The sequence below is a fragment of the Hydractinia symbiolongicarpus genome, chromosome 12, assembly GCF_029227915.1.
Source record: "Hydractinia symbiolongicarpus strain clone_291-10 chromosome 12, HSymV2.1, whole genome shotgun sequence".
Taxonomy (NCBI): domain Eukaryota; kingdom Metazoa; phylum Cnidaria; class Hydrozoa; order Anthoathecata; family Hydractiniidae; genus Hydractinia; species Hydractinia symbiolongicarpus.
In genome coordinates this window covers 8344179-8363907 of record NC_079886.1, presented here as the reverse complement: position 1 = coordinate 8363907, position 19729 = coordinate 8344179, and the positions used below count along the sequence as shown (strand labels likewise).

Below are 19729 nucleotides of genomic sequence, written 5' to 3'. Positions count from 1 at the left end.
TTTCGTTTTATGTACCTCACCGGCGCAAATAATCAAGAAAATGTTAGAAAGGATATGTCTCTTCTTCCCTGCTTTCGCTATTGCCCTGTATTTTTTTTTTTTTTTTACGCTAACGCAGACGCAAACAGACGTACATCCACAACTGAAAGTGACCAGCTTCACGGTTTTCTTTCTTGGAAAATACGCACAAATGATGCAATCCACATTTGGCCCGTGGATACCGAGAAAGTTGCTGGTCACAAGTCGGTTGATGTCAAGTGCAAAGATCTGTGGTGGATATGAAATATGTTTTATAAAATATGTCATGCGCGATGTACCACTCTACCAAAATATACGAATCACCATTTAGTTAGCCAGGAGACCAAGCGTAATTTTTCTTACCACCGGGAAATCGGAGTGGTTAAGGTGGGAAAAATTACGCTGTGTCTCAAACGATTTTTCCGCGGTCACAATCTGGCCGCGCTTTTTGATTGGCTAATTCTATTGTTCTCTGCTCACGTGATTATTATCGGGGAAAGCCCTTTTCATCCCGAATATCCCAGCGAGTGGTTTCACTCACCCTTACAAACATTAGTATTCTACAAAGTTTTTACCAGCGTCAGATTTGGCCAAGCTTGGTAAACAAATCACAGACAAAATAAAATGGGCTCCGAAGCGATTAGTCACATTGTTCAATTTAAACTCGGGGTTTCCACTGAGTCATTCGTTCGCGTCTAAGCTTTTGTTTGAGAGAAACTCATTTTATCAACTCGAAGAAGAAAGCTTAGTTAACTAGGCTACCATTTGGTAGAGAATGCCAGAAACAGAAAACGCTTTGCGCCTAGTCCCGTGCTATGACATCGTGACAATTAAGCTTCGTGTGCAGTAAACAACAATAATGGCGGACTTGGCGCAGAAAAGTTGATGACTACTGTTGACATGCCCGCCACTAGCTTTTTGTAGACTGTGAAAACACATTTTGCTAGAAGGAACTATCGGAAAGGAATAACATTTTAATTAAATTTTACTCATATTTAATAAAATTGATATTTGTTTTGATAAAGATTTTGAGGCCATTCATTCTTCTTGGCAGCCAGTTTTTCTAGCTCGGCTCCTTTCTACTCCTTAAAAAGTGTACCGTCTTTGTTCTTCTTGTTTGTTATTAAGGAAATAGCTAGCTAACTACTTCTAAAATAATTTCAAAGTAAAAGGATTATTTGGCTTGCTATAACTTAGCTCCTTCCTGATTCGAAATATGCCTGCTTTTAAGTTTTTGAATAGGACGCTATTCTATGCTGTCCTAATTCAAATCTTTAGGCCTATTTGTTTCAAAGTCATATTTGTAAGGGAAGCACCACACACATTAGGAACCAATCTATAGAGCGATTTCTATGTGACATAGTTGTTTAGATTTCATTTTGAGAACAATAGGCGTACATGCACTATTGCGTAGTTAAAAAGCAGGACTCATGTAGGATAAAATGGCTGTTAAGAAAGATTAAATATTTTTTGAGTAGCGTAAGAGGAGCTGTAATTACATTTTAACTAAATAAACAAATATTTTTTTTCCAATGGATTTCTTTGATAACTGTGGTCTGTTGTTTATATTTTCTAACAGGAATGCTTGCACATGTGCAAAAAACACAAACTTTGTTAACTGTTGTAAATATTTGCAAGTCATCTTTTAATTTTATTTCCTCTTTTTAGCACCCCTCTTTTCTTTAAGCGCTTCTCCAGTAACCGTCCCTGAAGTTCAAAATTATTATAACAATATAATAATTATAATAATATTATAAGCATTTTTCTTAACACAATGATGTCTTCTGGTGGAAAACAGCCTTAAACCTAGTACTGCTGTAGTTTTTTACTGAAATTGCGTAGAAATAGTGGTAAATGGTGGTCAGTTATCTTACCTTGAAGATTCTCGGAGATGCGTTTTCCAAGCATCTAGAGGCTCAAAATCTCAATTTTCCCACTAGGCGCCAAAAATGGTGGCGCCTAACGGCAACTCTAAACTAGGTGCACTCAATCTCTCGTTTTAAAGTGTCGGAAGGTATGTTACAGAATATCAGGATAAAGTTGAAATTTTGTTCTTTTGCAATGTCCAAATCAGTGTCTGATATTTATGAACTTACATGCCACACTAAACACCACGATTAACACGACGCAGTATTTGGAACACAATATAGCTGGAACAGTAAACACAATTTCTCTGGAACACAACTGCAACACAGCGACAGTTTCTACTTTAAAACACAGTTCATTAAATCACATATCACAATAAACACCAACACCGGATGTCCACATTTTATTTGTCCTTCACGAAAACGAGAGATTAACATATATACTAAATTCATCACAAAGTGAATCCTTAATCCTGACATGACTTCTAACATCTTATTAACTAGCCACTCATCCACACCTAATTTTCCTATAGCCACCAAATAACTTTATCTTTCTAAATCTACAACATCATAATAGAGATTATTTCTCTTTCCAAAATGCTTTTCTTAAAGCTGTCTGGTTAAAAATATTGCATCTGTAGTGCGACCATTCAACCCTCTCTAGTTACTTCCTTTTAATGCATCATAGATGCCCTTAAAACAATACACTATCGCACTCAACTGTTTGTAACTTGGGATAACACTGTCCCTATAATCTGATTTGCAAGACTGGTAATAAGCTTAATAGTATATCCACATCCATTTACCATCTCTGATGTAGTGTTGTAAGTAATTTTTTACATTTTACATTTTTACCTGAGTATAAATTTTAGTTATCCTGATTACCATTTATACCAGCATTTTTTATCTGCATCAAACTTATGATGTTTTAATTCTTAATATTTGACTAAACCTGCAAGGCCTATATATTTGAAACCAGTGAAGATTTAAAAGTTAAAAAAATTTATAGACAACTTTTAAAGCTTTTTTGTTTGAAATCAACTTGTTTTGTCATAGAAGGTTAGCTTTAAGTTTGTTTAGAAAGTGCACTAACAAATTGAAGTGATGAATTTTTATTCTAAGATATTCCTTCCGACCCCAAGGTTCTATAAAATATAGATTACTTTTCAAACCAAATGAAGTCTTTAGCAAAATTGAAGTGGAGGTTACTTATAGAAGAGCTAAATTTTTTAAGTAAATACTGGTCGGCGTCAATGCTTCTGCAGTGAGATTCAAAAAATTATCATAGGTAATTACAAAAGCAATAGACCAACCTTGAAAAAGAAAATTGTGAATAATTGACCATGAAGCCGTTGACAATATTTTCCTGAATTAAAAATTGTAGTAGATTTTATTTAACTTTGAGTAAACACAACCCAGTGAAATAATGTTCTTTTTATTTTTTCATTTTCATAGCTTAAATGCCATAAATAATTTTAAAAATGAATTATTTTAAAGGCCTAAACACAGTCCAGTTTAGAATATTGTTTTTTATTATTTTTTTATTTCAAAGAATGAATTATATACAATAAAATTTCAAAATTTAAACGTTCTTTCACTTACCCAGAGGTGAAGTTGTTGTTTTTTCTACACACATATAATCCACTTCAGCAAACAAATTTTGCAACCAAATGTGAAGTGAATTAAACTGATACTGACTGGGGAAGCAGCAAGTGGCTATCTAGTACAAGGTTGCAGAAATCTCTTTAAATATATATAGATTAATAGTAAAAAATTGCTGTTAAAATGCCTAAGTATGAGAGATAACTTCTCAATGGGAGCACAGGAGTTTTGTCCAAAAACAGGAGTCTCTCGTTAGATTGTTTTTCTTGCCTAAAATTGCTACTACACTTTTTAAAAAATGCATTGTTGGTTTTTCATGAAAGACTTTCTTTTCTGAACACATCCTGTTTATATACCAGGGACAATAACTTCCGAATAATTTTGGCAAAGGAATTGATATATCCATTTACCCGTCAGAAAATACACATTAAGGCATTTTTAAAAACTTTTACACCTTATAACATATTTTTGCAACTTAGTATGAACTAATTTACTTGAAGTCCAGTGTATTTTGAGTTTTTTTTTCCTATTTAAAAGTTCAATTACTTAAAGGGAACCAAGTTACAAAATGATGTTGGACTAATATTATAGGGCTTAAAAAATTGGTTAACAAGTCCTTTTAATTTTTTCGTTCTCAAGATGTTCACATTTATAGAATTTTAGATTTAATTAACTAAAAGCAAATTTTGACATTTTCTGTCATCAGTAATTTTAGACCTGTTAAGGGATGTGCATTCAAACTTTATTAATGCATAGATATTAAAAAGGTGAATTGATTAATGTAAAATTTGATGCCAAAATGACACTTGTTTGCTCATTGCTTGTTAATCAACTTTTTTAAGCTCTATAATATAAGTCCAACATCATTTTATACCTTGGATTCCTTTTAAGATTTTTCTTCAAGAAAATAATTTGCCAAGTGTAAAACACTCAGGGTGAGTTTGCTGAGAGAATATATTTTCTCATTTTCAGCATGTTTTCTCATATATATACATTTGGTTTTGCTAAAAGCTTGTTTGCGATGTCCCAATAACGAATCGTCTAAGAATCACTTATGTTTTGAGTTCAGATTTATATCACAATTTATGATTTTCTTCTTTAGTTTATGGATTAGTTGATAGATGCGATATACGCAAACCAAAAATATGGAAAGTTCATACATTGGTTCACCATTTAAAACTGTTCTCGACTCTGTTGGACCACAGCATGAAAAAGCATTGAAACAAGCCTTTTACAACACTGCTGCAATAATTTTTGCACTTTTAAGTTGTGTGGTAGCCATTAGTGCTTATTATGTGTTGGAAGTGTTTCTACGACCATTAATTTGGGCTGCATTATGTGGGACATTTCTTTTTCCATTTAAAAAAACTGCAACAAGAGTTGTAAGAGCTTGGTTAAAACATCTGGAAGAAGAAAACACCCCGTTTCTTGTTGGTGTAACAATGCTTCCACTCATGGGAATCGTCAAAAGTGCAGATTTTATTGGTCAAGTTGTCAAGGCAAATTATAAATTAATGGTTTCTATTTTTATCTTGGTTCCACTGTGCTATTATTTGGTAGTATTTCATCCATTTTACCAAATATTTTATGGAGTAAAATTTGTAACCGATATGCTGGCTAAAATCCTGTCGTTGTTTAATTACCCTCTTGCAGTAAGTCACTTTTACTGCAATATTTTTATAATATATTTTCTTGCAGTAGCTTTTGGATCGGCCACTTTTTGTTTATCCTTGCTCGCTTGAGTTTTGTCCGCAGTCAGAATCATAGAAGCATGATCTGCAGGAGAGCATTTACATGTTGTTCCATTTTTTGTGTGTAATTTGAACAGAAAGTTGTATGAGAAACAAAATATTCTGCTATCCAGCCTCTTGTTTGGTAAAACATAACAATAAAAATTGCAGGGGTATCTTTGCCATCTTTTTGCGTCTTTAAGAGGAATGCCAAAAATAAAGTTGACAAAATGCTAATATTATTTGACATCAAACACTATATTACCATTTTCTAACCTTGCTTTGATTTAATAAAAAAATTTAAATTTAAACAAAGGAAGTATGCAAATCATAAGAGTGATTTAAAATTTAGATTTTTTCATACATCCAATGGATAGGTAAGTATCAGTGAGTCCTATCAGTCACTTTAAATTTCTTGGTGAACGTTTTTGAAATAGATAATATGATAAATCATTCATCTAACTGACTGCTGTACAATTTTGTTTTGGAATTACATGACAATATAATCTAAAAAATATATGTACTCATGTTCTTTTTTATTGTTAATCTATGCTGACTTGTAAAATTCATTCATAATAAAAGTCTTGTGTGACATTAAGAGTCTCTAGGTCCATTTGTATGTATTCACACCCTAAGGTGTAATACCTGTAATAACCTTCTTCTTTTATAAGGTATGGACTCTTTTTATTGGCTATGTAATCCTCGTGTTTTCATACAAGAAGCCTTTGAATGAAGACTCATCAACCAATATCAATTTCTTAAAGTACCTTTCTGTTGGTGTGTGGTTTATGATGTTATTCCATCTTGCTTCATTGGCTGGCACATGGAAAGTTCCTTTAGCATTGTTATTATTATTTCTGATTATCCTCGGAATAATTGGAGAACAGAAAAATAGCACAAAGCATGGTATGCATTATACAGTTCTGTTTCACCAGATTTTGTCACTATAAACTGTTTTCCACTTTAAAATCTTTTTGACGTTTTAGATAAAAATTTTAGAATAAAAGGATTTTTCGTTTTCCTTTTCTTTTTGGTCAGTCTAATGGTCAGTCTCTGTAATATGAACAACCTTACTAAAACTACCTTATGTTGATAAATATGCCTGAAATAAATTAAAATGGCGAAAAATGTATAAGTAAATTTGTGAAAGTATTCTTTGCTAAAAAATCCTTTGGTTCATTTTTGAAAAACAAAATATCTGAACATGACTGATTCTGAAAAAGCTAAATTTTGTGAAATGCATTTTTTAGTCCTTGTGAAAATAAAAGTCGTCGTAAAGGGCAGACTTGATGCAAAGGATTTTCAATTTAGGACTAACATAATCTAGATCAAATTGAAAGATAGTAAACCCATGCTAGCATAGAATATAGACGTTAAGCAGTGAATGATGACGGTCATGATGATGACAATGATGAAGCTAATAAACTCCTTATACCTTTTACACCTCAAAACAATCCCTGAAATAAGCACTCCTTACTAATCTCTCAGCATGTAAAAAATAAAAAATGTCATCTTATTTATGCTCAATTTGCTTTTGTATTTAAAATATTCTTTAATTGCATGTAATGTTTTATATGGGTGACATCAGTTAGTCATATAGCCTTTAAGTTTTTCTATTCTTTCCAAAGTGAATGAAGAACAGGTGTGTCCAGAAAAGAAAAAACAGATCACTGTCAAGAAAGTGGTGGACAGAATGTTAACTGTGATCGGTATACACACACCAAAAACTCTAACAGCATGTTCCAGCTCTTACGATATGCAGGAGGCAGCATCTGTAGATACTTCAACATCCTCTGGTGATTCGTTCACTGAAAACGTAATAAATGAACCAGAAGTAATTGCACCCGTGAAATTAAACCCAAGTGTAGAGGCTTTAAAATCTACACCTCTGCCAACTAAAAAAAACACAGATAAAAAGCCAGTGAAGCATAAACATAAACGTAAAAGGATAGGGAAAAGTGATCCGTATTTTATTGCATTGTTTTGGTTATTTGCAATTAGTCGCGTATGGCTGCATTCATGGGTGCTGGAAATTGTCCCTGTTCTTCTTGTTATATTTGTGGTAAAGTTTGTCTACTCAAAAGCTGAATTTGGATCCTTTATATTGGGCAAAACAAGAGGTTTTCGCTTACGATTGCATGATTTGTATGTGGAAAGGCGTGACATTATTTTTCCGGGTCCTGTTAAAGGTGCCATTTTCATGATGCATCGAGGTGATCAGAAGGTAAGCACAAAGTATGGGTTTTATATGGATTAATGCTGGATTTAACGGAATCCTCGGTTGTAATATTTTTTTCTTTAATATGCCTTGCATTGAGTGAAAATGCAAATAATATAAATTTTAACAAGTGTTTTGAATTCAGTCATTTCTCAATTCAATTTTTTTACGTAACTTCAGCAAATAATGGATTTTTCGGAAGAAAAAAGTAACTTTAGCATGGGATCAGTGCTAAAGTTTTATCATTCCTTCCCCGCACCTAAAGTTTTCTTACTTTCACTTTCATTTTCTAAATTTCCGAGCACTTAGAGCAAATTTGAAACCATCATAATATAGGGTTGGGGAGGGGGCAAATGGTTTCAAATATATTCACTCTATGTGTATTTTAATATTTTCCTTAGCATAGCATAACATAGCGTCTGTTTTCTTGCTGAAGTACTGGATAATACGAATTTAAATTTTCTAAATCTTTGACTTTAATTTTTCCATAATTAGGGTGTATTTCTTTTAGCTGATATCTTGGATCCACAGCGCGACAGACAAACTTATGACTGCTCTAATTATCTTATGTTTGGGAATTTTGGCGTTGTTAGGAGCCGCCTTTTTCGCAGTGCAGGTAAGCTAGAACCTAATGTTCTTGTTAAATGAATAAATTTGAGAGAGGAAACGTTTGTGAGGTCGAAAAGTAATATATAATATCGAAAAGTAATATATAATATCGAAAAGTAATATATAATATCGAAAAGTAATATATAATATCGAAAAGTAATATATAATATCGAAAAGTAATATATAATATCGAAAAGTAATATATAATATCGAAAAGTAATATATAATATCGAAAAGTAATATATAATATCGAAAAGTAATATATAATATCGAAAAGTAATATATAATATCGAAAAGTAATATATAATATCGAAAAGTAATATATAATATCGAAAAGTAATATATAATATCGAAAAGTAATATATAATATCGAAAAGTAATATATAATATCGAAAAGTAATATATAATATCGAAAAGTAATATATAATATCGAAAAGTAATATATAATATCGAAAAGTAATATATAATATCGAAAAGTAATATATAATATCGAAAAGTAGAATTTTGAGAACGGGCATGAATAGAATATTTTGTGCCTTCTATTTTTACAAATGGATTTTATTTTTATTTTTATTTGAAGAAAATAGTTGGATCCATAAATATTTTTTCGTTGCGATGTTTTATTTCGTATTTTGATAGTCCAGTACTCCAAGGAGAAAATTTAGTAAACCAGTGAAAACATTTCGTAGGATCTTAGAAAAAATCAGCTAAAACGAAATGTTAACCTGCTGGTACCAAAACGTGTATAAACAAACCGTTATCAGATTTTCGCAATCTGGAATTGATCATAAAATTCGATCAAAAATGTTTCCCGGAGATTAAAGGTTTGTTGATGTGCCCTTGATGTGCAAGGTTGATCTATTGGCTGCTGGGATATTTCTGATTCTAAAGTAATACTTTGAGGAGGCCAAAAATTCGCGCGATATACTTGATAAACTTTTGACTAGGAGAGATGACATCTAAAATCGTGTCATCAATTAATAATAAGATAATTATTAATCTGTTATTCAATTGGAGGAGTTTCATGTTATTTTCCCATTGTTGTTGGTAAAAATACTGTATCAAAAATTTCGGGAGTATTGGAAAATGAAAATTTCGTGAGGATAAACTTGCGAATCAAGCTCGCGAAAATGCATAAAATTTGTGGAACTCTCAGACGTTTCCCTCGCAGAAGAATTTCTGTTTAATATTTAATAAATCATTCTGTTTATAAAGGTTCATCAAGAAAGTGCATACTTAATTACTGTAGCAACCGATGTTGTCAATCGGACTGTTGTATCAAACCAAGATTACCTGAGGTGAAAGGCTTTTTTTCAATGTTCCCCGTTATTTCAAATTGAAAAGATTTAGTGGTACTTAAGAAATCTTCGTGGTTTAAAAAACGTGTTTTTTTTTTAATTTTGCGGGATTTAATTTTTGCGAACGATAATTTTTTATTATTAATATCTGTCAGAAAACAGGCATTAAAAAGAAAAGAAGAGTTAAAAGTTTTTTTGCGGTTGACAAAATTTTCTTATATTTCTCGGAATTCAATTTTGCGATTTTTCGCAAAAAATTCTAAACCGAGAAATATTCTTACCTATTTTTACTAATCTTTAACAGTCTTCTTAATCGCATCTGGTATAAAATATTCTTTAAGAATAATAATAAAAAATTGTTTTCGATTTTTTAGCTATTTTAAGGGCAGAAACTTTTGTGTATCAAAAAGAACGCAAATTTTATGGAATGAACTTTCGCGTTTTACAGTTTTTGGAACAAATTTCGCGGAAAAACATTCGCGAATCGTAAAAAAGGTTTTTTTCGCGTAAAAAGCTGCGAATGAGCAAATAGTAAGAATCTATCAATCCATGTGTCATTGATTTTTTTGATAACAACGAACTTCAGAAAGGGACCTTAAATTGGTTTAAAAAAAAAAGATTTTTTCGCGTGAAAAAAACTGAAATTGGCTATGAATTCGCGTGAAAAAAACTTTCACGTTTTGCGCTTTTGAAATTTTCAAAGGCTAAAACTTTTGTAAAAAGGCGAAAAACGCGAAAGTTTCTGCCCTCGAAGTAAATAAGAACTTACAGCGTGGATACACTGCGTGGTTTTAATTTTAAACAAATTTTCTAAAGTGTTTCATTCAAATTTTATATATCTGTTATAAGACCCAAGTTTTCTTATTCACGTCGGTACTCTCATTTCCTCTTTAAATTTAGCTATCTTTGTGTGCATGAGCATATTATAAGTTGCCGACATAACACGAGTGTGTCGACGTGAAGCAGGCAATTAGTCTTTCACGTCGGCAAAAATTGCTTTACACCTTTTTAATTTTTATTTACCCCTTCTCAAATTCTAGTGATTTTTTTATTTGTCTTTCTGTTTCCATTATTTGAATATATTCTCTTATTAAATTCTTCAAAATATTCAGGTTGTTGAATTTAAACGACACAGACATAAAGAAATCCTTCGACGATGCTGTTCATGGAGCGTATGTCATTGGTCGACAGCAGATGGTGACCGTTGTTAGTTCTTACTTTAAAACACAGAAATCAAACAGCTCTGCGATGGAGCATCAAGTGGAGCAATTTTTGGATCAGTTATACTATTCGTGGGCTGGAAAGGTATGGTTGATGTATTAAAAAAACTTTAGTTTTTTAAATCATACCCTCAGCCTCAAGCTTCGTTATCTCAAATTTTCGCAATATTGAGCCATTTATTCAATATCTCGCTCGAATCGATATAATCTTCCTTAAACGTTAAATTAAATTAAACTCTATCAAAAACAATAATAAAAAAACATTTTTTTTCATTATAAAAAAGATTAGCCTGCGAAATTTCATTTTTTGTAATTTGTCCCTGAAATGCAATTTTATGTACTTGAAGCTATCCCCTATTTTTTTAAAGAAAACAGGAGAGTGAACCAGGTTTTTAAAGTTTGTTATCTGTCGCAATGTTCCTGTCCCCTAAAAAAAATGAAAAGCATTGAGTTAAATGTTTTTTTTACTCAGAACGACAGCAAGAAAGAAAAGGGAGGCAGCATGAAGAAGGAGACCCATTCAGTAGCAGAGGAACGTAAAGACAATTTCTTGTTGCAACAATGGAACACATTCTCAAAAATTCTTTCAAAACGCGATCTCAGCAAGCTGTATGATATTGGGAAAAGTAATATGCACACGTTGTACTCAGTAAGTGATTATGTTTTCTGTTTTATTGTGGGTTCACTATTGTGGAGATAACAATCCCGACTTCTGACTATTCTTACTTTTGAAATACAGGTATTTATATGAAGCTGAGTAATCCCTTCCACCTCTAGGCGATATCCTTACTGCTGCTGGGATTTGGACATCCTAAGACACACTTGTTCAAAGTTAGTCATATAGCCTCGCCTAAAGATATCTTAAAAATATTGGACCCCAGATAGACCCAGTTTTTTTATTGAAACGAGTTGCTCGCGACCCTAGAGGTAATCTTTAGCCTAAAGGCGCCACAGTGCAACAATCCATGTAACATAGACATGCATGCGTGATAAAAGATTGGATCACTGAATAAAACTAAGCTGAAAGTTGCAACTAAAAATACCCATGACTGTTTCAACAGTGTTCCACAATATTTTTGCTGGCAATTATTCAAAATTGCATCGCGTTACCTGAAGAAGTAGCATAATTTAGTTCCTTTTTGAGTGTCCTTTTAAGTTGATAAAATACCTTCCGTTTTTTGTCACTAGTACTAATATCTATTGTATTTAGGTTGTGGAATCCGTATGGAGCATTCTAAAAGGCAACGTCAACCTCATGTTCTCCATCATCACACATATAATCTCCCTAGTTTTGTTCAGTGGAACGTACTTGTTAAACTCACTTATCTCCACAATAGTCTTCAGCACGACTTTGTTTTATCTGCTCAGTGCATCTACCGACAGTTACAAACTCATGGATTGGTTTGCAAGCGTAAGCATGGGGACGAGGTTGGGTGAGTCAATCAACAATGCTATTCAAGATGTTTTTGGCGCGTCGTTAAAGATGGCCACTTTTTATGGATTATACACATGGCTAACACATAGTGTGTTCGGAGCGAATTTGATATTCATCCCAGCAGGTATTGGATAGTTTACAATTTGATAAGATATTAGATTATATGGAAAGATTGTTGCCCTTTTTTTTATATTTAAACAATTCTATTTTTTGTTTTCGCTCCAGTTGCTAAGGGTGTAATTGTGAATGAAGTTGCAAAGACGTTTTCTAAGCTTAATGTTCAAATTTTACAGATTATTGCTTTATAAATTTGTATGCAATTTAATGTTATTTATTTATCAGAAAAAAATATATTTTTGTTCTGTTAAACAACTTTTTTGTTGCTTGTTATGTTCATGCCTTGTTTGCTTCAGCTTTCCAAATTTGTAGGCTGGCCAGTTATATAAGCTTTGCCCTATATACCAGCTCCAATTCTTAGCAACTTAAACAAAATATTAGGAAATTTAAAAAAAAGGGAAATTTTATTTTATTTAGTTTCATTTATTTTATTTTCGTTTTTTTATTTTATACTAGCTTTAGCAGCAACGTTTGGTGTCGTCCCCTTCATTGGCACGTACTGGGCCGCCGTCCCTGCGACGTTAGAACTCTGGTTGATCCAACAAGAAGGCCTGTTTGCTATTTTGTTACTTTCCCTTCATATGTTACCAACGTATGTGGTGGATACGGCAATATACAGTGAGATCGGTAAGACGTTAATTTTAATTTGTGGCACATTGTTTTGTAACATGAAGACACAGAGGGTCATAAAATTTGAAGAAAGTCTAAACACCTAGAAAATTGCTGAATTTTTAAACAAAATCAGGATGAATGACTGTTTTGTTATAAGTTATCTCACAAAGCAGCCTTGTTCTAAAGTTTTTGATCTGCTGCCTTAATTTTTGTTTCAAAAGTTTTTATGCTTTCTTAACTAGAGAAATTCATTTTCATTCATTCATTTATATTAAATCATAGATTTCATTTCAAAAGTCAGGATTTCACACCAAGAGGTGTGATTGGGTGAAGACGCGTACTTGAATTTCTCAATCAAAAATGCATCGAATTTTGTATAGATGCTATCTTTTTTAAAGAAATATGTTTTTATCTATGTTATAATACCCGTATGCGTCTGTCCGTCCTTCCGTCCGTCTGTTTGTCACGCAAAATGGTAGCTTAGCTGCGCAGGTAGCGAGACGCACACAATGCGGTATAAAAAGGACGGGCGAACCCGTGGATTTTTCCACGGGCTAACGACTAGTTTACAAAAATGCACCAAGTATGTATTTAAATTAGTTTTTGTGGTATTATTCTGTTCCAAGGATTACTAAAAACGTTCTTCTTTCCCTATAATTCCTGATACTGAAATTATTATTTTTTCCGGTCCAAAAAGTCGGGAAAGCTAGGGAATTTCAAGTGAAAAATACAAGTTGTACGAGTTGTGGATAATATACTTCATTTTTACATTTCAGGTGGTGGTGGCCACCCATACTTGACAGGTCTTGCGGTTGCTGGTGGAGTTTACTGTATTGGTTTGGAAGGTGCTTTTGTCGGTCCTATTGTGTTGTGTTGCTTGATCGCAGCGTTTGATGTTTACAATGGCATTATGAACGATAGCAGCACTGAGCAAACAAGAAATACTTCTTCTGTAAGACGAGAATATCGGTAAGTGTAGTCATATATTTTTATCTACTTCATATTTTTGCTGGTTATTATACTTGTTCTAAATGTTGTTTGGGCTGCATATGATTGTTTTTGCCACTGCTTCGGGGTTCCATGAATGTCATTTTGTCTTATTTTGTGTGTCTTGGAAAAGCTAAGCTTTGGGGTGAGTTGTTCATATATATTTTAAAGGATAAATTTTTAGCAGTTTAACATTTTTAAGATTTTTTTCAAAAAAAGGAAATAATATTTTTTGTGCTTTAATTCTGTTCAAAGAATACACAAAATGGCTACACACTAATTCCCAAACGTTAGCCCGTGGAAAAATTCACGGGTTCGCCCGTCGCAGCTAAGCTACCATTTTGCGTGAGAGACGGACGGACGGACAGACGTATACGCGCATTATAATATAGATAACATCTCTTAATTCTTTATCACGACATGCATTTTTTTATCTAAGTAGTTTTTTATTATTATCACGTTTTTAAAAAAGATTAGTGGTATGTAGGATAGACTTAGTTATTATACTAAAAATTTTTAGAACATGGTTTTTATACGTATTTTATTGTTTTCTCCTGAAGCACCATAAGCCTCCTAAATTCTCCTAGAATGTACTAAATTTGCGAAATTTTAAATCTGTAGCCATTCTGTTACAAGTGCGATGGCTTGATAAATCCCTTCTTATTCTTAATATTTTTTTAAATAACAGACTAGCTGTAAGCCTCCCTCCAGGTGACGTTTTGTAAATTTAGAACTCATTCTCTAATATGTTTTTAATCGAATGAAAATTTGCAAATTATTTTATGTTTTTTTTCACAGCAGAGCTTTCAGTGAAAACCGTTTGTAATCCTGTACAATTATATGGAAGATAAACATGATGACATGAGAGAAACGACCAGTACTGCTATGAAATGAAAAACGTGTTAAGAGATCAACCAGTAGGAAACTTTCTTTACATTTCAATTTACATAAATTTGTAGTATAGGGCTTTGATGTTGTTTTCGTTTATTTATTTATTTATTTATTTTGCTTGTTCGTTTGGTTGGTTGGTTGGTTGGTTGGTGTATGACCCATTCTCTAATCGGCCCAAATTTTCCTGGTTTTAAGTTAGTGTTAAAATTTCCTTTAAACTGCAAAATAATTTAGGCAAGTTTAAATATTTGCAAAATTCTATTTTATCAGGACACTTTAAAAATGTGACCTTTAACCTAATTTAAGAAAATAAATATTTGAAAGAAATAATTATCGTAAATTTATCCTTCTTATCAATTTTTAGAAATAACGGTTTCTGGGTGAAGGGTGGGACATTAATAAGTGTTCTTATGAATTTCCCATGCTACAAGAAAACAATTGTGACCTCACTTTATAGTCCTATGGGTTTGTTCATCAACATTTTTATGTTTCTAACAATTTCAAATTTCGGTCGTCGATGTTTGAGAAGTCCGTTTATTTGTGGTTCGGCCATTTATTTTTTCCATATACACTTAAAAGAAGTTTTCATAAATTGTTGATAGAAATAGATTTTTTTGTACAAATAGAATTTCTATTGTAAAAATGTAATATAAAGATGTCTTCTAACTTAAAAAAAAATTATTTTGTTGAATTTTTTGTCGAAGTTTGCTTTTTGTTTAAAATGCACATTCGATGGCTTTACAATGAATGGTTTATGCACCCCACACCGTCCTAGACTAGAAATTCAAAACGAGTTAAAAACACTTTTCAGGCTTACCATTGCTATTATATGCTTTTGATAAGTAAGTTAGCTAAATCACGTTGATTAAACAAGTTGTTATAAGCATTCGCGTTAATTGCCTTCGGACTAGTGAAAATGAATTTTACAATGAACTTTTCGTAAGTGCTCTCTCTTCACAACACGTAGCGAAATTAAACAATCAATTATTTTGTTTGTTGACTCAGCTTTTTACGTATGTTGTAAAAATAAAATCTCGTCGATTTTTAAAATCGATTAAACTTTTTTTATCAAAATGGAATATTTTAAAGTATTCATAACTTTCTGTATCGTTCAAAAAGCATTTATGGTTGTGGGAACACAAACTGTCGAAGATTTTTTAAGCGACTTAAAAAATACCGAACGGCAGTCGGAGAAAAAGTTCGAGCATCTGTCAAAAGAAAATGAACACGAATATAACACGAAAGTTTCCGAATCTCAAGCTAAATTTTTGTTTAAATTTATCGATAAAGATAAAAATGGTTTACTTGATCGTAAAGAATTAATTCTGTTCGGTAAATTAACCATTAGTAATGACACAGAGAGCGCGGAAATTTGGGCAGACATGTCCTTGATGGAAGACAAAAGCGGCGACAAGAGGTTAACGTTTAAAGAATTTTATCAACCAATTTTGCAATATGGCGGCACTCGAGATAAAAAGAAGAAAGATCCTCGACATCAACATAAAGATGGTCACATGCACAAAAATGATCCAATCAAGGAGGAGCTTTGATATTGCACTTCGTAAATAAAATATACAATTTGCTGCTTAGTTTTTGTGTGAAGGCGTTATTTAAATGTATAGAAATTATTCAGAACCAAAAAGAATTTAATCACGTTTTCTAGTAAATAAATAAAATAAATATTTTTAATGCCATAATTTAAAACCAGAGATAATCTTTAGACGACCAATTCAAGTTTCAGTACCTCTCTGGAATTCCCATTCTCGTTCAGAGAGCTCTTAAGGCTTCTTTCGAATAAGTATAAACAACCTCGGATTTTAACTTTGTCCCCAAGCGCTCTCCAGCGTCTATGCTATTGGGTTGACTTCGGTTTATTATCGATTCGGCTTGAAATGTAATTGCCTTATTCTTAATTAACAGTCATGAAATTAACGCGGTTGAGCAAGGTTGTTTTCAAAAATGCATTTAATTAACGCGAATTTGAGAATATGCGATACAAAAAGCAAAAATTACGGCAACAGTCGAATTCACGGTGGTGAAGCGGTCTCCTCTATTACAAGGCGGTTTGGAAATCGAAAGAAAAGTTTTTGTTGTTTGGAAAAACAATGTTAAAATGAAGAAAAAGTGCTTTCTGTTAATTTTCCACTTAGATCAGAGTATGAAGAAAAGCTATTTTAAAAAAAAATTGCTAAAAAAAGAACACCGTTGAGCTATCGTCCGTCCGTTTTTTTTTAAAAAAAGTTGTATTTTTATGTTTTTTAGGCTTTTATGTGTTACAAAAAAGTTACCAAATTAACAGTATTTAAATTAACGAGTCATGAAATTAACAGTCTTTAAATTAACCCTGCATTTAATCAACAGTCAATAAATTAACGCGAATTTTGAATAACCGCGGAAAAAACGCAGAAAAAATAAAAAGCCGTGGTGAAAGACTAGAGCCTTTGACTAAACCACCCCTAATTTAAATCAAGCCGTACAGCAAATTTTACACTTGCGCAGTGCAAATTAAAAATCCACGAAAAATTTGCGATAGCCACCTTTGCCAAATTAAGTATCTGCAAATATCCTAAAATTAGCTCGTTACCATTTGCTAAATTACGAAATGTGAGGCCTATAAGTGAGAAATCGTATTTCATAAAGTATATACAACTTATCACCAGCGATATTTATTGCAATTTTCGGTGTATAACTTCTGCAGGTATAGACATAAAAGATTTGTGACTTGTTAGAGGTAATGGAATAATTTAAAAAAAAAAATACATTGATTGTCAATTGTTAGTTAAGAAGAAACAGTTAGCTGGATTTTGTCTTATTGTATATTTCATGTGCATTTCCACGTTTTAAAAATTTTAAGATTTCGCGCGCTTTTTTCCCGCCTACCTGTCCCAAAGGCTTTCCTACGCCTTAATGTTATGTCTCCGTCAGAAGCTAATACAGGTCAATTTAGACATCGTTATACCGATTTTGGGGACATCCAATTTGAGCGCCCAAAATAGAGAGATGAAAACTGCCTTACTTTTTCTAATGATGGATAGGGAAAAAATGTGGTGGTAACGGTTCTAGAACTTGTAGGTTCTCTTTAGAATATTAACTGTTTGATACAAACAAATTGAGTTTCTCGTTTTCTAAAAAGGTTGACAGACAATTTAGGGATTACCGACACCCAAAATAATTTCCTATATTAACCCCTGTCCGCATTATTGTTTTGTGCGAAATTAACATTCTGAGTTTCTACTTTTTGAAGTAACTAGTCGTTAGCCCGTGGAAAATCCACGGGTTCGCCCGTCCTTTTTATACCGCATTGCGTGCTTCTTGCTATTGCGCAGCTAAGCTACCATTTTGCGTGACAGACAGACAGACAGACGTATACGGGTATTATAATATAGATAAATATGAATTATGTTTGTTGATGTTCTTTGGGTTTTATTGGTCTGGTTTAAGTCTGACACGAACGTTTTACGTTTCCTTAAAGGAAAACTGACGATTGATAACAAGTCGTGCTTACGATGTTCATTAAAGTGTGCGTATGGAGAGTGTAAATATCACAGTATCAATATCTACATGGTTTGATGCAACCTCGTCCCCAGGACTATTTGCTTCTCAACGGCGTTGTGCTTTAAAAGGTGCTGGGTTCGGGGTTGGGTTTGATGACTTACCCAAATACCCGATCTGGTGAAAAAACCCTTATTTCTAAACAAGTTCAATCTGTAACTAAACAAAAAAACCTCAGTAATTAAATGGCGACGCCAGAGAAAACAGCAAATTTTATGGTAACGCTCATGTGCCAGGCCCTAGCTAGCTAGTGATTTTTCAACTCAAAATATATAAAATAATGTCAACACTTGTTTCGTGATATCAAAAACATCTTGAAATAATACGTATTAAAGTTGCCAATTTGTTAAATTTACCTCCACCACTTCACCCTCCATATCACCCTTGAAATAAGGTCTGTGAAATAAGCGCCCAGAAGGTTAGTGGAGTATTTAAGGTGCACGCTTTTTCAGGCCGTTCTCAAACCCATCTCGACATAGACATAGTTTGTCCTTCTGCACAAGCCTGGAAAAATATAAACGATGTAAACAACTATGGCGGAAATAAGTAGAAGGGTGTTAATTTTTGTTGTTATTAGAAAGGCTTATGAAGAGAAGAAACCACAAAAAAATCTGTTTGGATGCGAAAAATATACCACGAAAAAAAAGAAAAAAGGGGAGTATAACATTCCTGTGAAAGACTTGCATCTCCGTGTTTAGGAATTATTTTTCCGCCATTTTCGTATGTTATATGGCGTTAGACGAGAACAAGTTTGTCCTTCTGCACATTTGACTTTGACACTGAGATATTTTTTTTGCAGTGCAGTTCTTATGCGAGAAATCATCACAACACTTCTTCGTCCGCCATTTTTAATGTTTATGCTTTGATCAACTTCTCTTTTTTTTTTCCGCAGAGAGAACAAAATATTCCTCGGAAAACTATACATAATGGTAATTGCGCATGCTCTTAGTATAGATGTTTCCTTCTTCGAAAAATTTCCGGGATTTGGAAAACCGCCTTAAAAGTCTGTCAACAAATTAAAACCACGAATAACTCCACAAAAGTTCCTTGTCTTTGAAAATAAAATATCTAAAATATTTAAAAATAAACGAAAGAGTCATCAGAGTATATAGCGAATATTTTCAACAATTTTGTGGCTCCCTTGGCTTTTTTTGGTGTTGTCGAGGATTTTCACGATAATTTTGGCGATATTTAAAGGTTGTGAAAAAAAAATTCAAACACAACATTCTTATACATGACAACGTTTTATAACGATGCAAAAATGTTTTAAAAAATACTAATATTCAAGATTTTCCAGGTCACTTAGTCTGATTTCAATGCTTTCCAGGTTTCCATAGTCCGGAAGACACCCTATTCTAATTAAAAACAGAAAAAGGAAAAAAATATATTTGATTATGCATCTAAAAGTTTATGCAAAGTTAGGTTCTTCAAGTTTCGTCATTGGTGGTTTTTTAGGTGGCAATCTTGTTTCGTAAAAGATCACTGCAAGATTTAAAATGAAAAATATCAAAGTTAATTTTTCAATGAAATACCCCCACTTGTAAGTCCAAGTGTGATTACAGCAAGGATCTCCTT

The 19729-nt window shown here is 32.8% G+C and overlaps 2 protein-coding genes across 4 annotated transcripts; both read left to right on the top strand.

The window, feature by feature from the left end:
* The first annotated feature begins 1750 nt into the window (after positions 1-1750).
* LOC130622026 (transmembrane protein 245-like) lies at positions 1751-15293 on the top strand. 3 transcript variants are annotated; one of them, XM_057437420.1, is made up of 12 exons: positions 1751-2707; positions 4588-5137; positions 5887-6121; positions 6844-7439; positions 7945-8049; positions 9258-9340; positions 10453-10645; positions 11033-11209; positions 11771-12119; positions 12569-12739; positions 13501-13693; positions 14510-15293. In XM_057437420.1, exons 2-12 carry the CDS (start codon positions 4607-4609, stop codon positions 14535-14537), a joined length of 2661 nt encoding a protein of 886 aa, XP_057293403.1. In that variant the 5' UTR covers positions 1751-2707; positions 4588-4606; the 3' UTR covers positions 14538-15293. The 3 variants fall into 3 exon arrangements, with proteins under 3 accessions (XP_057293403.1, XP_057293404.1, XP_057293402.1); XM_057437421.1 differs by lacking the exon at positions 1751-2707 and having other exon boundaries at positions 4536-5137; positions 14513-15293; XM_057437419.1 differs by lacking the exon at positions 1751-2707 and having other exon boundaries at positions 4536-5137.
* Positions 15294-15675: 382 nt separating this feature from the next.
* Positions 15676-16152, top strand: LOC130621214 (calcineurin subunit B type 1-like). Its single transcript, XM_057436528.1, has one exon. It carries the CDS (start codon positions 15676-15678, stop codon positions 16150-16152), a length of 477 nt encoding a protein of 158 aa, XP_057292511.1.
* The last annotated feature ends 3577 nt before the right edge of the window (positions 16153-19729 follow it).

Excerpts from the sequence above, each read along its gene's own strand:
- LOC130621214 (XM_057436528.1), top strand. The coding sequence starts at position 15,676 with ATGGAATATTTTAAAGTATTCATAACTTTCTGTATCGTTCAAAAAGCA.
- LOC130622026 (XM_057437420.1), top strand. The coding sequence starts at position 4,607 with ATGCGATATACGCAAACCAAAAATATGGAAAGTTCATACATTGGTTCA. Across the intron at positions 7,440-7,944 it reads TGCATCGAGGTGATCAGAAG|CTGATATCTTGGATCCACAG; the intron begins GTAAGCACAAAG and ends TATTTCTTTTAG. Across the intron at positions 11,210-11,770 it reads ATATGCACACGTTGTACTCA|GTTGTGGAATCCGTATGGAG; the intron begins GTAAGTGATTAT and ends TATTGTATTTAG.